Here is a 21,788-nt window from a genome sequence, read left to right as displayed (position 1 = left end):
AATACAGTCTTTTCTGAGGTAGACCATTACAGTTCAAGAACATTATCATTTTAAAACAGACATCAAAAAAGACATGAAATAAATACTTTCATGTACAATATGCCGCAAAAATGAGGTAGAAATGGTTACAGAAAATGTACAATAACCAAGAACAAAGTTACTGCAATAACAGATCAAAACATGTAAAAAATAAAAGCTTGTTTTGTTGGACAAACTGTGTGGAGCAGAGGGAGCAACAAATCAAAATGTTGCACCTATTCATACCTCAAAGTCATCGTTATTATTTCACTTCTGTAATTACCTGTGAATAATCGCTAGCATTATGTAGACCGTGGCCGCTTGAGGCAGGGGTTGTTCTGTAATTTTTAAATGTGTTTTCAGCTTCTGAGACAGTGATCAGTATGCACAGCGGGGGTCACTCTGATTGATCTGGCTGCATGGCATGACTGAAGCCACCAGCTGGAGAGGGACGGCTGCACTGTGATATAGGGTTGCTGGACATCAATCAGTCCACTTCCACTCCGGAGGAATCGGTATAAGGGAAGGGGGGAGGAGGGGGTGGGGAGAGGATACGCCACATGGCCACTGAAGCTTGTGGCCAGGGGGCAATCCAATCTAATGAGATTGCACTGGGGAGAGAGAAAAAGAGAAAAATAATGATGAGGGGTGGAGGGAGGGAGAGACGGAGGGAGGGAGGGGTGGTAGGAAATATTACATCATTCTGTTTATACCTCCTCAGGACCATGGCAACAGTCTAATATGTACGAACTCTGTACCTGCAGTCCTGTGACGTGCTTTTTCCAGGCTGTTAAAACAGAACTGTAGGACTGGTGGAAAAGTAGAGATTTGTCTGGATTGTCTACATGTTGGGCTCATCCACAATATGTACACATCACCTGTGAGCTGTTAGAACAACTTAAGCTTGAAACCTTTCTCGCATCAGTGGCTTTTGTGCTCACTGTGAGTGCACGTGTGTGATTGTGTGCGTGATATTTACATTTTCAAACTATCTTCTGCAGACATGCATATAAAGGATATGTAAACACTAAATACCAGATATCTGCAAGCAGTTTGTCCAACAAAAAAAGGAATATTTTCGTTATTCTACATAGCATTTCTTGAAGACAATCATCACTCCACCATAAACTACAATAAAAATAAAGGGTAAAAGAACAGAAAAGAAAACGTATTTATATATTCATATATAATAATACATGGATTTATGGCATCAAATATCCTTTGAAATACCTGAATTACATTCAATGATACTCTTTGTAGCATATTCAAGTTTCTCTCCCGAGGTAAAAGCCCAGCTGTAGTGGGTGTTACAAGACTGTCAGGTTTCTCCTCGCTCCTTTATCTCGCTCCACGCCGCTCTCTACTAAGACCCTAAGATTACATACATTCTTTAATTTCATATTTCTGAGGTAAAGAAATTCTTCCTGAGCATTTCAAACAAGACTACACACTAAGAAAACAAAAGGAGTAAGTGAACTAGAAAACAGAGAATCTGGGTGTGCAGGTGGGTGCGTTTTGTTCTTTAAGCGGGATTCTCAGGAAAACGGCAAACGATGAGGAATGTGAGATTGAGAGCAAATGTATGTGGAAGTGAAGGGCAACGACCCAGAAATAAGAAAAGAAGTTGTCCATACCATAATAATACTGGTGAGTTAACTGACAAAACATGTGAAATACTTCTACAAGAAAACATGTCGAGTGTAACTGCAAGGTTTTACTTGAACTACTGAAGGAAGGACAGCAGCGTGTTTGGATGTAATAAGTTATTTGATTTTCCTCTTTTTTTGGAATAGTTAGGATTAACTGTTTTGATTTGGTGAGAAGCTTTCAAGGATTTATTTACTGTGACTTTGAGGACCAGTCTTCGCTGCTGATTATGCACTTGGTTTGACGTGTTTTTGGTCAAAAACTGTGGTTTTGCTGAAATGTGGCTGATCCTGAGCCCTTCGTACTGAATTATTAGCGACAATCCAATGCCTAAATCAACATTGGGATAACATGGAAGTGGACTGGCAATAAATAGGATCCTGAGAATAGCAGTCAAAGGGGGGATTTTCCAAACCCTGATTATCCATAATCTTGGACCACGTCACCTAGCAACAAATAATTGATTTTGTCCTGGACCAAGGCTAATCAGGATCTCTGAGAGTATCCAAATAGTTCATAATCTGATTTTCCCACTGGCCAAAAAGACTAATACACTACCCCAGTCAACAAGGCCTATTCATCTTCCTTTTCTTTGGGAAAAATAAAATATTGCGGATATTCATATGAAAACAAAAACAGCACACCATGGCATGCTTCTGCCAGTAAAACAAGTTTTTTCAGCTCTCCCGTATCACTGAGCTTCTCTGGCTCTTTTGGCTGCATAATCTGTAATTACAAAACAACAACAAAACATTCCCAAGGCTTGCCATTTCAAAGCAAAGACAGGGTCATAACGCAGTCCAAGTACAGCGACTGGCTGCTTTCTCAGTGGTTATACATCTTGCTCCACTCTATACAAGTGTCCAGTTCTTTTGTGGTGGTGTGCGGGCGCACCTTGCAGAAGGCATTCTCAAAGTCTGTGAAGGCCGGGGGTTTGGAGGATGTGGGGAGGCCATGCATGGCCCCAGTGGGGGAGGACGCAGAGGAGAGCGCCTGCTGGCTGAGCTGAAGCAGCTCCCACACTGAGAAGCCCTCTGTGCGCTGCAGCACAGCGCTCAGCTCCCTCTCGCTCAAGCCCCAGCCCTGGGGCGACAGTGCCTGCAGCAGCACCTGTCTGCGCATACCCACATCTGGCAGCCCGACGTGATACCGCTTGGCAAAGCTCCGATGAACCGCATCTTGCAGCAGGTCTGGCCTGCCGGTGGCACATACAAGAATCACCAGACCTGTGGTCCCCACCTGGGCTTTCTCCAGGGTGGTCAGCAGTGTCTGCCGCAGCCCCTCTTCTTCCATGGCCTCCACCTGGCTGAGCAGCACCACTGAGGGCTGCCGTGCCGCTGCCACCTGCAAAAGAGAGCCCAGAATGTGCTCTGCCTCTGCCTTCCCTTTAGAGGCCAGCATGGCTCCACTCAGCCGGTAGAAGGAAGCCCCCAGCTGTGAAGCCAAAGAACGAGTCAATGTCGTCTTACCCCCTCCCCGGGGGCCAAACAGCAGGACGGTTCTTGGTGGCCGCACCACTGGACTGGGCCTCAACACGGGCCACAGAAGGTCCTCCTCCAGGGCAGTCTTGACATGGGTGAGCCCGGCCAGCTCGCCCCAGCCCAGTGCCGGGCTGCAGTCCAGTAACTCCCCATTGACAAGGTCCAACAGCCGGGGGTCTGGGCTCTTCATAGTCTCAACAGTTGGGGCACACAATGGAGGGCGCTTGTGGGCCTGGGAGCGGTGCTGCTGCTGTTGGATGAAGCCCTGCTCCGACACACCATTCTCCCCTGTCATCCCTGCTGGAGGGCTGTACTCCCCTGCTGCCCCATACTGAGGAGACACCAGGGGCTGGGAGGAGGGCTTACTGGGCTTGAAAGGTTGAGGGTCTGTGCTGCCTGAACTGCTGAAGCCGTTTCCCCGGCACTCTGTCTTGTCATTCACACTGTAGGGTGAGCTTCCCCCTGCCTTCAAGGGGTCATAGCTATATTTCCTGTATCGAGACCCATCCACGCTCTCATCCTCTTCTGCACTCATCTCGAACGCTTTCCGTTTTAATGTCCCTCCAGACTCAGACGTCCCAAGATTGGTGCTCTGGTAACTATAGCTGCCTCCTACCACTGTGGGCCTGGAGGGAACGGGAGTAGGTGCTGGTAGACCTGAGGGCAGGTAAGTTGCAGAGGGGTGGCTGTAGCTGGGGGCAAGGCTGGTCTGGGGAGGGTATGTGCTAGGGGGGTAGTTATAGACAGGTGTGGTGGGGCTATAGCTGGCCACCAGAGTGGGGGTGGACTGCAGAGTGTGGAGAGAGGCAGGGGGAAGTGCTGCACTGGGTTGGGGACAGTACCCTGAGGAAAGATAGGTGCCATTGTAGCTAGAGGGGTACTCGCTGGAGCCACTACAGGAGCTGCTGCCACTGTAGCCAGAGTCTGAGAGGTTACTGTTCACCACCGACACACTACCAACCCCTGGAGGGCCTGCAGATGTGGCTACAGACTTGGATCCTGAGAGGCTGTCATGGCCTCCAGGTGGCACAAGGGAATAGGAGGCATCAGTGCTGTGCGTCAGTGGCCAGGGCTCCAGCTCAGTCTTCTGGCCGTTGAGGCCCCCAAAGGCCCCTGGCTCTGGGTAGGCGCCCACAGTAGGCGGCCGGTCATATGGTGAGTCCAGCACACCAGCATACTTCTCAGCATAGCGCTTCAACAGGTTGGAGGCGGTGAGAGCAGAGATGTCGTCATTGGCCCAGGCGTAGTTGTAGGAGCCGCGGCTGCGGCCAGAGTATAACTCCGACTTGTGGGCCGGAGAGGAGGTGGTGGAGGAGACGTCCAGGTGCTGCTCAGGCCACTGGCTGAGAGGCTGGGCATGCTCTGGGTTCCAGTGCATCTTTAACAGGCCTGACAAAGAAAAACACAGGAAAAGCAGGTCATAATTTTGCAGGAGGTGCAGGAGTGATTACATCTTAAAGAACTGTACAGCTTTGTGATGATGATATGAATCCACTTGGGTCCATGTAGCATCTTCATCAACTGATTATTTTCTTGTGACTGGAAAAATAAAGAACTGTTTTTCTTTCTCTCTCCATTTGCTTTGGTAGATAAGTGAAACAAAAATCGAACTTTTAGCATTTACATAAATGCAAACTGCAGCCGGGGTTGCAATATATAAAAAAAAGTCGCATTACTGCTTTGTTTAAGTGAAATGGTTCTTTCAATGTTACAGTATTAATCCTTACATTTTGAATATGACACATCCTGCAAGAGCTGAGATAGTGCAGACACAATGTACACAGAAAATTGTTTACGATTAAAAAGGTATAGGTAGATATTTTTTTGTTTATTTATTGGGTGCATAAAGTGAGAATTTTAAATCTGTTTCACCATGCTGCAACACAGTACCTGTTCCTGTTTATTCTAATAAAAGATAAAGATGAATAGGTTCTGACTCTCTCCCGTGACTATTTTTTCCCACTATCCTATGCACAAGTACACATGGTGACCCATGGTGACTCTCCAAGCAGCCAGTGACAAGAAATGGCCTGGAAAAGGAATGGAAAGGAAGCTTTTTCCGTGTAACATCCTGCATGTGAGCAGAAGGAGCTCAAATTTCCCAGAGAAGGAGAGGACTGTAAAGGAGAGGTGAAAGGAGAACGAGAAAGCTGCAGAAATAAAGAGAGTGAAAGCAGATCGGTAGGTTGGATGTGTTGTTTTGCAGTTTCCCAGCTTATATTGGAGGAGCGATAAGATCCCACTACCATTCCCTGTACTGCTAACATCTGCAGGTCTCCCAGAGGAGCTATTGTTATCTCCCCGTGCATGTTGCTGAATGCCTGCTCCCTCCGCCCTGCACCCCCACCTACCACCCACCCGCAGTACACCAGAGCTCCAAAGGCCCAGTGGCCGGCTGGACAGAGGGAGGGAGGGAGAGGCGAAGGAGGGTGTGTGTGTGTGTGTGTGTGTGTGTGTGTGTGTGGACAGTGGTGTGGAGAGAGTGAGAAAGGAAGAAAGAAAGAGGGGGGTTGGGTTTGGAATTGCAGCATAGTGTGCTATTCATCAGCACAGTCTCCCATGGAACATTGGGAAAGTGGAATGTCTGTTCCTCTGGCTGACTTCAGCACTGGCCGAGGCCTGATTGATCATGGCTGCTACACGGCGAGCACATCGCAGAGCTAACGGGAGAGAGAGCAGTCGAAAAAGAGAGTTTGTCCCATGAATTGATTTCCCTCCATGACCCCTTGTGCAAAAGCTTTATTTTTAAGCAGAATATTCGACTGCCATTGCATCTGAAACATACGGAACATCCATATGCTTGGCAGAAAAACAACTACTTTGCACAAATGTATAATGCATCTGCAAATTTTCAGTGTTTGCATGCTATACTGTTTACCCTCTCAAGCTCATTTTATAGTGAGTCTGAATGTTCAACTGTGATGTTTCACATTTAAGGGTATATTTTTATGTATGTTTACCCAATATTTTCCAAAATGATAGTTATAAAGTCGTCTTTTTCGTGAGGACTACCACAACCTCTTGCTGAGGCATTAGCTTGACATTCCACACATAGCTTGGCATTATTGAACTGTCACAGTTTACCCCGAGGTGAGGACTACTCCAGCCAGAAACAGGGCGGTAAAGAGGAATATGGCAAAAGCTGTCATTACTGGCCTCTCTGCCTTTCCTTCGGTGGATGCCTGATGATTCATTATTCATGGCTGTCTGTGTGTGTGGAGCCAGGCTTCTTATTGCCATTTAAATCAAATCTCAATATCCACAGCCTGTGATTCTGCTGCTGCTGCTCTCCTGCTCTCTAGCTCACTCCTAAACTTTGGCCTCTTTCTTTACCCGCTTTGCAAACCTCTCCATGTGTGTTTTCAGATTACGCCCGTTATTTATTCAGTCAGATGAGACCAGCAGACCAGATGGCCATTGGATTATCATGTCCTTCATATTCAAATCCACTGCCTTAAGTTCCCAATGGCCAAACCAGTTCAAGTACTTCCCTAAGCTGCAGCCAGCCCACACACCCACAGCAGCAAAATGTAAAGGAACATTCTCACACCCTGTTCCCTTGTATTTTTACAAACATGCTGAAGACATTGTCTTGTCCACACCCAGATGACCACATATTTTTCTGGTCTGACTCGCAGGTCTTTGTCCAGGCTGCAGAAACCATATATGTCCTGCAGGCCCTTCCCATCTGCAGCCCAACCAGTTTGTGAGCAGCCCCAATAATGGGGCCTGTGTGTGACAGAGATGGATGAGAGCCCAGGGGAGCTCATAAAACCTGCAGCAGGGAGGGAGGGATGGAAGAGGGAGGGATGGAGGGAGGGAAAAGAGTGGACAGCAGGCGCTTCGTCCTCTCTAAGCGGACTGGAGCGGACATTAGAGGACTCAGTGAGGCGGGCTAACTGCTGTCCACTCCATCATTAGAGTAGCACCAATACAGAATGGACTTCTCTCACACTACCCCCTTGACCAACGTAATGACCAGCTGCCCATACCTGAAGAACCAATTCACTGTTAAACCTGCAAGTAATTACTTTCCAGAAGTCTTTTTCAAAAAGTGCATTATACTCCATAATTCTTTCTGTATGTACACAGTGAGTTAGATGAGTGATAGGCTGCCATTCACCCCTCATGAACACAGCAGGGTTGCAGTGCAGTTTAGCCGTTTCCATGTAATTAGAGCTTGCCTTCTGCTGGATTGTGGTTTTTAGAGCAGCAGCAGCAGCACAATAAACTGAGCAAGCTCTAATCTACACTTGTTTAAATGAGAGCCGTCATGTAGATTAATTCACTGGAGGGGCAGGAAGAGAGCTAAGATTAGAGGTAGGAAATCAGGACAATGTGGACATACTGTGGGTAGCAATGCAATCATTAGATTAACTTCAATGTGTGTTGCAGACTGCTAGATTGTAATGATCCTATACAACACAGAAAAAAAAGACCACACTGCTAATACAATTTGTGAATTTTGTCATCCAAATGCAAGCAGTCATTTTGCAACCTCTACTTATATCATAATACATTTTAAGGCCCAGAGCTGAGACATTTCCTTTCCTGCCACACACCCATCAAATCTAATTTTGTCATATTAGAAGAGGATTATGGATCAAAAACATGTTCATTAAGAATGGACAAGGATACCATTATGTTTGAAAAAGGGAATCCTATCCCCACTCAGATATTTTGCAATCTTTTGTTGCTGTTGTCAATATAAGTAAAGCTGCTCTGTGAAGAGGCTGGAAGAGTATTTCATATACTTTATCATTTATCAGCCGTGCTGTTGAATTTATGCGGAACAGAAATCGGTAGTGATGGCGAGGCTGCTTCTCTGTTGACTCATGGCCTTACTTGGCTGCGAGGAGGTTGATAAGAACCTTGTGTGTATGCTCATGAAACTTCCCCTTGTGTGTGTGTGTTCTTGGCCCCAGGAGAGACAGATGTTCTGCTGCTGACCGCCGTACTGTCTGTGCGGCCATTGTGGTGGACGGCCGTCCGGCAGACGTGCGCGGCTCGGACAATCCAGTTGGCCCTGAGACAAAGCCTGAAGGATCCTATTGTCAGGGGCCTGTCTAATTATGGAAATCTTATTAATCTATTCAGCAGCAGTCCACTGACAGCTTTTGTGTCAGCCTGGGATTTATTGAGGGACCTGTGTGAGCTGCATCCTATTGTAGGAGTGCGTGATGAAGACAGTGGCACGGCTCTCTTCAGCAGAAACCAGCTTTTCTTTGCGGAGGCTCTAAAATTAAAATTAGACCACTTATGGCTCAGAGGGAGTGTGTGAGGTTCATTTCTGCCCTCAATTGCTCAAAACTGCCATCTACAAAGTCACTGAATCTCTGTGTTGACTATGTGGAACTGAAGTAGCTCTTGGCCTAGAAAGACTAATAGTACTACAGACTATGTTGTGGTTTCCTATAAAAGAAGTATCAGTGGCTGAGCTGAAACGTTATCTTGGCAGGAAGCCCGGAGGTAGAGGGCTCCAGTGCCGTTTCACAGCTCCCTTGAGGTTGCGCTCCCCTTCTCCCTTCCCGGTACTTTTGTTTTTCCCTGGCCCGAGGAACAAAACGGACACGGATGCAACAACCCTTCTGGGACAGCATGCTATTAAACTGTGCCGATAGTGAAGAGACTGCTTGTAAACAAGAGCGCCGTGGATCAATCCAATCAGGGCTCTATTCAGGGCTGAGCTCTTCCCCCACCCACAGACCAGAGAAAACCACTAACACCTCCACGCCATCGTACACACACAGAGGCACAAATTAAGGAGAGCAATGTGCTTGTACATAGATCTATATATCCTGTCATCCTGATTTCTTAAAAACAAAACAAGAGATCATGATGCAGACATGCAGATAGTTGATTAGTTGGTCAACTTCACAGTTACAAAAAATGCTCTACCAAGAAAAAAAAAAAGGCAACAATTTACTGCAGAATTTAAGGTTGTCCTAAAGTTATGAAATGTTTAATTTGTGTGGAGAAACTGTGGACCCAAACAGCAGACATCCACAGCAAAAGGGCTTCTGTCTGTCCACAAGGAGGTAAAATATGTTGAAAAGAAATCTAGGGTGTGAATTTACTTTAAGCCAAAAACCAAATTCTTTCAATGCTTCTGAACAAGAAAAGTTACAGAGAGGGCCAGGTCAGATTATTTTGAGAATGCGGCCCCGGCTGTTGTGGCAGTATGTCAGGGATTCGATCTAGGCAACATCTCAACACTTGAAAGAGAAAAGCTTGAAATGAATGCAGTTAAAAGGCGCACGGCCGTACTCGAGGGGAATGACAGGCAGAAAGTGGAGAACAGGGCAGAGTGAGAAAGACACGGTATTTGTGCCGATGAATCACGAGCATCAGCTGTTATGCATTCAGCAAGCGCAAGCTGATCAATGAGTTATTGGATGAAAACTCCTGCTTGCTGGACATAAATATGTAGAAGAAATTATGTGTTTCTTCAGGAATCTTTAAACACTCCTGTGCAATCCAGAGCTGTGTTCGGTTCGCAGAGGGAGAAGCATTTGCACTCAGGATCTGTTATTTATCAGAGTTTGTTATCTTGATTTGTTGTTCACTCGTGAAGCCCCTTAAGTCCTCTGTTCTCAAGTTCACCGTGATTTATGACACTAATATCAAGCAGGACATTCTCACTAGGCTGTGGCCGTCCTGCCGCTGCATACTACCTGGTCTGTCATAAAAACACCAATCTGAGAGGCCAGCCACATTTCACAGCATGGCAGCTGGAGACGCAGGAAAATTGTCTCTAGATGTTCTCTCACTTTGGAATGAAATACACATTTTATCTGCTCTTGCCCCGTCTGTACCAACATAATAAAAAATGTGATTATGTATGTTGTGCAGTACTCTGCTCCTGTGTCAAGTTACTTTGTGCAATATTACCCCATAATAGCTGAATAGCCTCTGCTATCGTGTGGGGTATTGTCAAAAAGCTGTTAAAGGAAGTACGAGGTCAATCCTTGAGATCCTTCCCAAACCGCCTTAAGACAGGGATAATGCGCACACCAGACAACAGGGATCATAATTTATCAGACATGCATAATTGGGCATTGCTGAGGAAAATTATTATAAATCTATGCGTTAGTCACGGGGCTGCTATCAATCAAAAGACACAGAATCCCACACTCCCACTCTGCCTCTCCCTCCCTCTGGCTCATCTGCTCCCTCTTTCACGGCCCTAAAAAGATGTAATAACAGAAGAGTGCGGGAGCTCTGGTGGGGAGTTTTCACACCTGCTGCCCAGAGCACGAGCAGACGCAGCTCTTTTCAAACACGCCTCACCAGTCCAGTCCCAGGAGGACGGAGCCCATCTCCTGCAGTGGCATTGAGGGATGTCCTCTGTGTTTGTGTGTGTGTCTCCCCTATCTCTTACTGTGGACAGAGCTTTCTGTCCTCCATGTATCAGAGTGACAGTTTGACTTCCACTATTTTTTGTTTCGTTCTTCTCTGTGGACGTTTCAGGCCAGCTGTCAGAATAGTTTTTGTCAGCGACTGCAGCTAATGTGGTTTTATTAGAGGAGAAGGACAATATGACAGCAGCGTATCGGGTATTTTGGAGCCGAAAACAGAATAGCTAAATCATATCGCCCTTGTCTGTAATTCAACACAGTTTGGATAAATTATTGTTTAAATCAGTCGTAAACAGAATAAAACAAGCTTCTGTGTGCTAAATCTCTAATTCATCATCGGTGAACGGATATTCTGAGTGTCATTAAAAGTTGTTGTTGTGCAGAGTGGATGGAGAGGAGGCTGTAGCCAAACTACTTGATGACATTTGCTAAACATTGATTAATTGACAAACGTGTTTAGAATTGCAAATGATAGTGCAGCAAAAAGCAAATTCCCATCTGACAGCATGCTTATTTTACAGCCCTGTCCTCAGCACTCTCCAAAACTAAAAAGCCTGCGGAATAATTGCTGGATGCGTCACTTCATGCTCGTAATTTTAGAAACAACTCCCCCATCCCCCGTGCCTGCTAACGCACGTCCACAAATGGCTGAACCCCGTCCAAACCCCCGCCCCCCCCCCTTCAAGAATAACAGGGTCCCTATTTTCTGTGACTGCAGGCTGGCTTTAGGTCATTGTGTCCACTAATATATCAAAGAACAGCTGTCCTAAGGCTCTGTGATGACCAATCACCCCTTCCATCTGTCTCACTCGCCCAATCTCTGCTCTATCTCCCCCTCTTCAGCTCTATCTTTTTCTTGCAATCTCCTTCTTTCCGCGTTTCTCTGCTTCTCCACCTCCCTCACCCCCCCTTTCCCAGTGAGCATGTTGCATTCCCTCCTTTCTGTCCAAATCCCTTGGCCCCCCAGCTCCCAGCTTACACTCTCAGCGCATGGACAGCTCTGGGATTTGTTTCTGTTAGTACACACACACAAATAAGAGAAAGCTCAATATATTCAACAGCCACACTTTCCTCTCCAGCCGTGCATTTTATGATCACTGCACTACAAACAGCTAATGGCATAACGATTAAAGTATGTTATTTCTCAAGCGTAGTCATTTACTAATTAGCTGTGCGGGTGTGAAAGACGTTGCGTCTCATTGTCGGGCTCTGAATTCTGCTGCCTCAGGAATCCAGTGAAGTGTTGCCATCCAAATGAGCCTCACCACCTTGCTTCTTAATTGGGCCCTTAACGGGAGCGGAGGTCTCCTTAATGAGCTGATGAACCCTCAGAGAGACAGAGCAAAGGGCCAGTGGACTCACAGGGCCCTGGGTCCCTAACCTTCTTTTCTTGTGGACACAGAAGCATGCAAACATACAAACACACACACCAACACACACAGACACAATCACACACACACGCGCAATCACACACACACTGGGGGCTAATTAGAGCCCATTCACACCCTTCACTAATGATCCCAGCTCTTATTCACACACACTTTAGCAGACTGTGTGTTTACTAAAGGGCCTCACAGGCCCCTCCACTGCACCACTCGTACCACTCTACCCACAATAGGGATAGACACCGGTGCAGCCCTCCAACCTGGTCCTTCAGGGGCTAGGATGAGATCTTTTTTTCTATACAAACTACTCCACGACTTAGCCGAGTCATTCACAAAGACACTTGCACAAAACATGAAAACAGGGCCAGGGAGAGAAAGGAGAGGGAGCGAGGTCAGTCAGAGGAGAGCTATAAAAACTGCCAGATCTGGAGTCCTGTGTGTAGCTTTTCTGTGTGTGTGTGCGTGTGTGTGTGTGTGCTGTTTTAAAAGAAAAGGTATCGCTACACCAGTGGGGGCCCCCAGCAACAAGAGTTAGGGCACTCCTGGGTTGGCGGCCTGGGACTGATTTAAGAGTGTGTTTGAAGTGCAGATTACAGATTCTTTGCACCAAATCCCTGTAGGAGTATCCATGGCCCCTGGAATCTCTCTCAGGTTTCTTCTCAGGTCCGGCCAGGGCTGCTCGCCCCAGCTTGAAGTCCTCTGGACTGGCCGGAGACGAGGAGCAAGGACAGTCCTTGTCTCACGCCGGGCAAGAATGAGACGCACACACACACTCACTGGCTGAATGTGGGATCTAAATCACTGAGACTGTATTTGTAAGAGCAGTCCTGATAACAAAGACTCAAGTGTGTTGGTGGGTGTACCTATCCTAACCATGCATGCATTTATACACTGGGTCCCATCTATGTACAGGGGATGCCTACAGCAGGAGCCAGAAGCAGCGTTGGGAAGTGGGAATGCTCCACATACAAAGGGGATTCCAGCATGGAGGTGAGAGTGTTCGCATGTCCTGCAAATATGCAAAGTCCCTCACAGTCGGATTTTTGCACAGCAGGATCATGACTACAGTCTTTAACTAAGAGCCAGTGAGCTGCAGTGTCACAAGCAAGCACAGGGGTGTGTCTGTGTGTCACCGGTCTGAGAGTAAACAACGTGACTACCTAACACTGCTGTGTGCGCTCATACGAGCCCTCTGTCTATATACACGCACACTAGCAGGCTGTTCTGAAACGATCTCAAGCCTTGCAGGAGCTTTGCAGAACAGAGCTACTCTGTACGTGAAAAGCCATCAAGCTGCTCGGCAGAGCAGATGAAAACCAGCATTGTGCATCCTGATCATAAAAGCCAATCACACACAAAGGCTAGTACGTAGTGTACTGGAAGATTCCCATGAAGCACCAGCAGTGTGCCGGCTCTGAAGGCATGCTAACTATTCCACCAGCAGTTTGTGACATTCTTGGGTGTGCTGTCCACTTTAGCAGCAGGGGGAGTGTGTTCAGCCAGCGTGGACTAACAGGGGGCAGGGAGCTGATGGAACAACGAATTAAACATGCCTTGATGGGAAGCAGCACATGCATGCATGCATGTTCTTGCAAGTTAATGGTCCATCACTGTTATTTGCGCAACTCAGCCTAATTGCATTTATATCTATAAACATATTTTAATGGGAAAAAAACAAAACATGTTGTGGGAGCCACTTTAAGAGGACATTTCATAACAACACATAAGGTCAACTACTTATTCTGCTGGCAACAATTCGAAATTCCATTCATCTGATGAGTGCTCAAATAATAACACTGTCCATTTCAAGGGTGATATTTACAAAAAGCAAACAACGTTTCTTGGTTACTGTCAAACATCCGCTCATGATGGTTTAATCAGGTCGTTTTGTCCTGTTTGAATTCTCACACCCACACACTCGCCCTGCAATACATTTTTTGGATGCTATGAAAACAAATCTGAAGTTTTTATCATCCATTATGAAGTAATACTTTTTAAATTAACCATTCTCTGTGATTTCTCCCTCTTTTCTTGTAACTGTCATGCCAATAATGCTCCTTTGAGATGAGTTAAAGAGCTGGGAAAAAGGAGCTCTTGAGGCCACAGAGGCAGCCCCATGCTGGCCGGCAAACAATGCTGTTTTGGAGAGCCAGAGCACCGGACTCAAATGAATCCTGGTGGGAGGGTGAGAGGGGGGGTGGCCAAAACTGGACATGTCAGTTATTAGGTCAGCATAGAAGCAGAAAAGAGAGAGGGGGGGGGGGGGGGGGGGGGGGCAGGAGGCAGCATGTGTGGTGGGAAGTCCTGAGCTGTATTGGTAAAATGACACTGGCAGAACTGAAGGGGTTTCTGCTGCTTAAACCATCATGCCTCCTACCTCCCTCTGTCCCTCTTCCTTCCCCCAACTGTGTTCTTCCGCCCGGTGATGAAACATTCAGGCAGGGTTTAGCATTTCCACAGTCCACGTCAAGGAAAAAGTCAGGTTTCCGTACTGAGGTTTGCACATTTTCACAGCTACCTGTGTTTTTTTCTTCTGTTTGCAAACTACAGAACACAGTGTCCACTCCTGCTTACTTTTGGAGTGGGAGCTCATTGATTGAGGCAAAGTCCAACTGAGTCAAGTGGGGCTGTTTGGTGAGACATGCAGAAGGGTAGAGAGATAGAAGTGTGGAGTAGTGTACTCACTATAGGGGACAATAGGACTCAGCATTCTGTGGAGCTGGTCTCAGTAAGGAGGAATGCTGTTTTGTGAACGCCGGCTAAGGTTAGCGTCCGTCCGGCTGTAGTCCATCACTGGCATGAGCTCGCACTGACAACAGAACAGCCCTGAGAGAGGGAGAGAGAGAGAGAGGGAGAGAGGTGAGGCAGTTACAGGCTACTGCACAATGTCTGGACAAATACTCACATGTCAACCAACCCTTTCACACGAGCTCACACAGCAACACAAACCTAAACACACACACACACACACAAACACAGAGACCAGAATTCACCCACAGTATGATAGAATTACTGACCAACCTGAGAACCCTATCAGAGTAACAAAAACAGAGTTCGCACACACACACACACACACACACACACACACACACACAGTCCACCAAATTGACGCATACAAGGGTATTCATTATAGGCAGGCATTAAGCTGATTGTGAAGCAGCGTTCAGCCTCTAAAGAGGGCTTTCTAAATCTGCCTCACAAAAAGACTCATGCATACCATTGCTCCGTGCACTGGGGCAATAAAGACCGCATTCTTAGGCGGCCAAACACTTCTGCAGCCGCACTAGCCAACTGCAGGAGGAAAAAATGTGTCCTGTTGTCACAAAGTTTCACTTTTCAACTCATCTAAATGAATACACCTCCGTTCGTACTGAAAATTACAATCATACTTTTCAAAAGGAAATTCATTCAGATGACTACATTTGTTTTTCTCAGAGGTAAACCAAAATGAAATACAGTGGATTTCTATTCTGGTTTGAGTGAGTCGTAAATGTCATATTTTAATCATGCACAGATTAAAGACCGTTTAATCCTCCAGTTTCTATTGTTTTATTCTGATATGAGGCACCCATGAGATTAAAACAACTGTCTGAAATTTTTGTTGTTTTGTTGTTTTTCATAACAGTCATGCAGCCATGGTGGGCTTTTATCCACATTGGTGCTAAGTTTCTTAAAAGAATATATGTGTGTCTGTGTATGTGTGTGTATATATATAATATATACAGATATATTTGTATTTATATTTCTATGTGTGTCTGTGTGTGTCACAACAATAGAGAAAAATGAAATTTATATCTAACTTTTAAAATCTGTAAAAAAAAAAAACCACGCATTTTATCTACAAATTAACATGTAGATGTTTCTGTAATTAAAGAGTCCACCAATGAGAAAATGTGAGGCTACTGCATCTATTGAAAAAACAAATCACAAGCAAAACATCATACAAATGTCAAATATACAAAACAACATAAGAGCAGTTAACAGCAATAATGCAACATTATGACATTTACTGCTTTTGCATATGATTACAGTTGTCTCTGTCTTAGCATGTATTAAAACAATGTAACCAATTTCCATTCATTCACATACCTTTCAGATAGAAGAGATATTACGCAATGACCACACGGCCGTCCCTGCACACCAACAGGCTTCACGTACAACGCTGCCTCCGACTACAACCCCCTCCGCTCTAACTGACACTCAAGTTTTAACACTCAGCCCAGAATAACTCACTACGCTACAGCAGCAAACCGCAGCTTCCACTTAAAACAAACACGGCTCTGTCCAGTTCAGAGAGCGGCTCAAAGGAGAGGGCAGACTATGGGGCTTTGGTTTGCTCAGGGAAATGTCTCATGGTCAGTGGCCAAACAGGAGCGCTGCTACGACACGCTCGGCTCCGGTACTCCTCCAACTTCAGCCAGCCAGCGGAGCCAAGTCAAACAGCGGGGAGAGCAGCGGGCTATGACAGCAGATCAACACAGAGGTGCAGAGAAGACAGACAGCCTTACCTACTCATGCCTGCATGTCCTCCATCAGATCTGAAAGCGCTACGATAATCCCTGGAGCAGACCAGACTCGTGTGTGTGCACTGCTATGCTTTTTTCCACATATGGGACACAACTCCACTCTCTCTCCCTCCCTCTCTATCCCTCTCTCTCTCTCTCTCTCTGGCCAGTGACAACAGAGCGAGCACTCAGCTCCCCTCCCCCATGAATCTCCCATCCCCCTCTCCCTCCCCTCCTTCTCTCTCTTTATGCTAAAAGTATTTAAGTAGGGAGAGAGAGAGAGAGCGAGAGAGAGAGAGAATGAGGGAGGGCAGCAGAGAGGGTGGGGGACTGACCAATCGTGCTCTGAGGGGGAGAGAGGGCGATCATACTGAAGTTTGGACACAGAGGACAGAGTTTTTGGTTGGAGGGAAATGACCAGGGTAAGTTTTGTTTGTCCTGGGAGGATTAAGAAAAAGCAACTGAGCACTGTTTGAGCACTGACTGACTAAAACAGATGACAGCCAAGCAACTTAAAAAAAAATTACTGATTACTTATTGACTAATGAAAACGTGATTAATATTACTTAACTAATAACTCAGCGGCAGAAAAACTTGTTTCACACTTTTTTCGTTACTCAACCCAGCGCCACACCCACACGTCACATCTTCTGTATGCAACACGTTCAGGAACAGATTCAGGTTCAGCAAGCAACCAGCCAACAGTTTTGAGGTGTTTACAGATTAACAGATAGCTGAGGCTCTTGCCACTGGCAACCCACAAGTCCTGTCCTCACGGAGCCCTGATCCAGGATCATTGGCGTACGTATTACGGTCCAGTGTGGTCTTGTCCCAGAAACCAGACACCCGAGTCACTCGGAGGCTTAGAAAATTCACTACAGGAAAAATGTGGCAATACAAACTCAACAAGGATGGGCAATGCTCGTAACAACCTTACAAGGTTGCAAATAAAAACAGCGTCGGACAGGCAGGCAAAGTAACAACAAAACATGATTTACTTGGTCTAAGAAATGTATCTTCCATTAAAGTCCAAATGAAAGATGCTGCAGGATTTCTTCCTCATTTCTTACTGGAGAGACTGCTTTTCATACAGAAGCATCAGTATAGATCCAGGCCTCTTGTGTAGCATTAAGCACACTCCAATCTGCTAGCAAAGGACAGATTTTGCACTTTCCATTTTAAATGGTTTGTCCTGACTTTCATGGAGGAGACCTATCTTGGTTGTGACAATTTGTGTTTTTTTAATTTTACATCTGTCTGACAAATTTTTTTCAACTTAAAAGTCTCTATAAAGGTCGCCAGTCATGTGATGAGTATGATCAACACTCTTGCCACAATCAATTTTGCAACTGAAATGCTGGGTTCCAGGAGACGGGTTGGGTTCCAGGGCTCATCCTCACAGCAAAGCCACTGGGTTCACACCTTCCCAACAACTGAAAAAACTCCATTGATTACTGAATGTAGGCATGCTGGTGGCTAACAAGAAGACACACTATGCAAATAAGACAACCTTGAAGTTACCATAAGGTGTATCCCTCCTTTTTGGGGGGAAGCTTGCCACGTCCATTCACAACTAGCACAGCAAACCAGCCAACTGCCCAAAATTGTTCTATTAACGGAGCATTAGTGGGATTAGTAACTGTTAAATTGTAATTGCTTACACTATTTATTACTACAGGGCAAATCTCATTTCTGTAATTATGGCAATGACAACGATAAATACCAAACAATAAGAAAGGAAGGATTCTAGGCCTTGTATAACACGCTTTCTTATTTTAGGTGATGAGGTTTGTGGCATTCACACTAAAACTTTTCAAAGAGAACAAAATCCAAATCCCAAGAGTGTTAAATACATCTGATGTGTTTATGATCCAATATGTATGTCACTCAGAAATGCTTCAGAGCTCCATCTACCCCATAGTCAGGTGCTGCTCCACTTCCATTTACTCGCTCTTCACACACAGCTGTCAGGCTGTTTTTAGCGCCATGCTGAGGGCCCAGTCATCTCCTCTTGTTACACGGAGACGGTACTCCAGTCAATCTTCCCTGTTGCACTGCCATACAAACTAGAGGATACACCCTCCCCACACACACACAGCCCATCACAAATATTCATATACAGTTGAGGACACAGAATGACCAGCTGAAAATAGAGAGGGACAGCGTGATCATATGTCTGGTGCCCAGCACATCCCATGCACTTCAATATGTGACAGTATTATGGGAAGTGCTTGCTCCCAGAGAGGCCTTGAGGCCTGCTGAGAAAGGAAATCATCCTGTATTGTAGCCATGCTGAGATATATCACACTTTATCACACTTAGCATCATTTAGGTTTGGTATTTTCATACTTTTAGCTACCATTCCTATCAGTAACATGAACATTATATTTTAAGTTTACTAGTAACATCAAGAACTGCAGAAATATTTCCAAAAAGAAGTTGGGGCAAGAGACACATTTAAATAAAACCTCAAACTTATGTGGAAAATAAAACAGAAGCAAACTGTAAAATTATTACCAAAACTGTCCATTATAGACATCCAACCAGCTTCCTGGTTTTACTTTGCCCTGCCTTGACGTGTAGTTTCCTGTGCAACGTTGGCTTGTGTTCAAAGTATCTGATCGCCCGACCGCTCGTGTTTCTTGCCCTGTCAGACTTGCCTTGTATCAATGTCAACGTCTTCCTAGGTCGCAGCAATTACTTTAGTGAGTACAATGTTAAAACAGATAGAACTGATGGCCCAAGCTGCTAAAATAAAAACCAGGTTGTAATAAACAGCGATCATTCTTTAAACACACAGCCTCTCTAAATTCTTCTGTTAGACATGTGGGTTGAGCTATTTTAGAAGATGCCCCAGTGGTCAGTGACATGGCTCAAATTGGAATGTAGGGCAATAAACCCATTGGAGGAAATGCTGCAGCTCATTAGAGTGGTTACAAAACTTAACACACCCAGTGAGTCCCAGTTCAGGACCACAATTAGACTCCTTAATGTTTTCCCTAATATGGGATCCTCAATAGATTTGCTAATGGTGTCTCTGTGGGGGGTTAGGTGACGGTACGGTTGAGGAGGGACGTTGAAAGCAGACAACTCTGGTGCTCTCTCTATCACTCTATTGCCTTATTAGTGCTGAGGCAGCAGTGTGTGGACACAGGCAGCCTGCTGAGCCCAGCACTACTGAAGCACAAAGACTTCAGGGCCCCAGGACGCAAGACGAGCCAAAAAACAGAGAAAAAATAAGACTGAAAGAGAGTTTGAATTAGACAGGGACAGAGCAGGTTTGCCTGCACATACGGGATCCTCTGTCACATGAGTGATTTTGACAGGTGTCAAAAAAAGAGCCCGCCCCCTTCTCTGACATGCATTAAGATATTTCCCCACACTTGTGACAGCTCGAGTTCCCCAAAGGTTCAGAGGAGAGTCAGTGCAGTGGACACGGGTTACTGTCAGGCCTGTGGGTGTCTGGTGGTTTGTGGGTTAACGCGGAGATATGAGAGGCAGACAAAAGAGCCATGGCGGGCTGAAAATGACTCCTGAATGGACAGAGGGTGTAGGTCAACATGCTAGTGTTTGACCTCATAGTCCGGGGCATGTCAACTCAACACCTCCGTTCAGCAGGTTGTTCGCCAAACGGTGAACTGTGTTAGCGGGTCAGCTGGTTTCATCGAGCCAAACTGATGAATCAGGATTGTATATAATTAAGTTAAATGAAAGTCTGCATGCAGCACAGCCCCACAGGGTGATTAGCTAAGCAAAATATAATGCTTAACGGCTGCATGGACATAGTTTCTCATCTGAGAGGGAGTGAGTGAAAACTATGAAAAGTACAATAGAACAAACACCCTGAACTCCTTCACGCGTAACATCAGGAAACTGTCTAGGGCAAAGTTGCACTGAATGGCAAAAATCGCAATGGCTAAACCAAAGTGCTGGGCCATGTGTGTAAGGATTGCTGTGGTGTGCTCTCAGTGTGGTTGGGTGAAGTGGATTATGAATAGAAATATGTAGGGGTGTGGTGATCAATATATTTTCAGCCAGTCACATTATGTGTCTCATACCACTCAAAGGCCCAGAGAATGTATGTAAATAACGTAACCAGTGACAGTTTGTGTTTGCAGCATCTTACATAAAGATATGTTATTTTCTTCGAAACAATCAAGCTACTTAAAGTAATACCATATTTAAATTGTTGTGTTTGGGTGTTTGGGCTACTTAACATCTTAATTCTTGTCAAAATTTAAAAAAAATTGCCAATCAGCTGTTCATAAACAGCTGAATCTAAGTGTTAATCATACAGTCGGTCTTTTGACTACCAACATGAAGTGTGATAGAGGTCTTTTAATTAAAAATCAAAATCATCAAAGTATTGTTAATGCAACACATCTGCCAAAGTCCAGTAAAAGCTCTCAAAACGTTTCGCACACTTCCAGAAAGAACAAGATTGTTAATGGATGATCAGAGGACTTGAAATTATTCGGCCAGCTAACATAGATAAAACCAATGTGCCGATGTTACTTTAAAGTCCATGGACACTGAGGTTGGAGGCTTGAGAATCAATGAACTGAGTGGACCAGACCCCAGGTATGAGACTTTAGGTCTGACCTCAGGAGACTAATTGTTTCCAGGACTGCGTGGACCAGCCAGACCAAAGCACCACTTCAGGGAAACTAAACATCCAAACTCGACCACGTACGCCTGCGAGCAGAAAAGGATGCCGGACAAATTTCGCACATTTTGTTTTTCAAAACACACATTACATGAATTTCCTGTATTCCCCATCCTGACAGCATTCCAAAGCTCAATGACGCACACCTCACTGATGTTCTACCTGTGTGATTTTACCTATCCACAAACAATCCACTAATGTGCGTGTGTGTTGGTAGTGATAATCATTTCCAGGTCCCTAAGGCTGGCCGATATCATTTCATTAGAGCGGAGGAGCGAGTGCTGGGGCTTTGGCCAAGATTAAGGCAGAGTAAGAAACTCTACCCCAGCCCCAGTTGCCCTGAAGTGGGCTGGCCGAGCAGTGGAGGAAGGGACTAAGTGTGTGTGTGTGTGTAAGAAAGAGACGCGCTGGGGTGGGGTCAGCAGGATTATTAGTGGGAGGTTCAGCTGTTTATTATTCCAATTCTATCTCTAACAGCTGAAAATTGGAGAATTAGACGGCAGCCCTGAGCAACCTAGGGATCAATGCGGAGGGGTTAAACCCTGTGGCATGGCTCCACACACTGACAGCGCTCACAGATACTGACGCAGCGCACACACACACACACACACACACACACACACACACACACACACACACACACACACGCACACGCACACGCACACGCACACGCACACACCGCAGAGGACATTCACAAAACTTAACAGACACATCAGATTTACCGCTCT

At 45.7% G+C, this 21,788-nt stretch overlaps 1 protein-coding gene across 2 annotated transcripts; it reads right to left on the bottom strand.

Moving 5' to 3' along the window:
- fignl2 (fidgetin like 2) lies at positions 1–16,536 on the bottom strand. Of its 2 annotated transcripts, none has more exons than XM_041946068.1 (3): positions 16,402–16,536; positions 14,575–14,715; positions 1–4,535 (listed from the first exon to the last, which is right to left on the bottom strand). In XM_041946068.1, the coding sequence occupies exons 2-3, from the start codon at positions 14,597–14,599 to the stop codon at positions 2,491–2,493; spliced, it is 2,070 nt and encodes a 689-aa protein (XP_041802002.1). In that variant the 5' UTR covers positions 14,600–14,715; positions 16,402–16,536; the 3' UTR covers positions 1–2,490. The 2 variants fall into 2 exon arrangements, with proteins under 2 accessions (XP_041802002.1, XP_041802001.1); XM_041946067.1 differs by having other exon boundaries at positions 16,398–16,520.
- Positions 16,537–21,788: the final 5,252 nt, after the last annotated feature.

Source organism: Chelmon rostratus, chromosome 10 (assembly GCF_017976325.1).
Source record: "Chelmon rostratus isolate fCheRos1 chromosome 10, fCheRos1.pri, whole genome shotgun sequence".
NCBI classification, from domain to species: Eukaryota; Metazoa; Chordata; class Actinopteri; order Chaetodontiformes; family Chaetodontidae; genus Chelmon; species Chelmon rostratus.
The sequence above is the reverse complement of the archived record's forward strand: the minus strand, read 5'-3'. Positions and strand labels throughout refer to the sequence as shown.

Coding starts and splice junctions, on each gene's coding strand:
- fignl2 (XM_041946068.1), bottom strand. CDS start 14,599: ATGCTGAGTCCTATTGTCCCCTATA. Junction 4,536..14,574: donor GAGTCCTATTGTCCCCTATA/GTGAGTACACTA, acceptor TTTCTTTGTCAG/GCCTGTTAAAGATGCACTGG.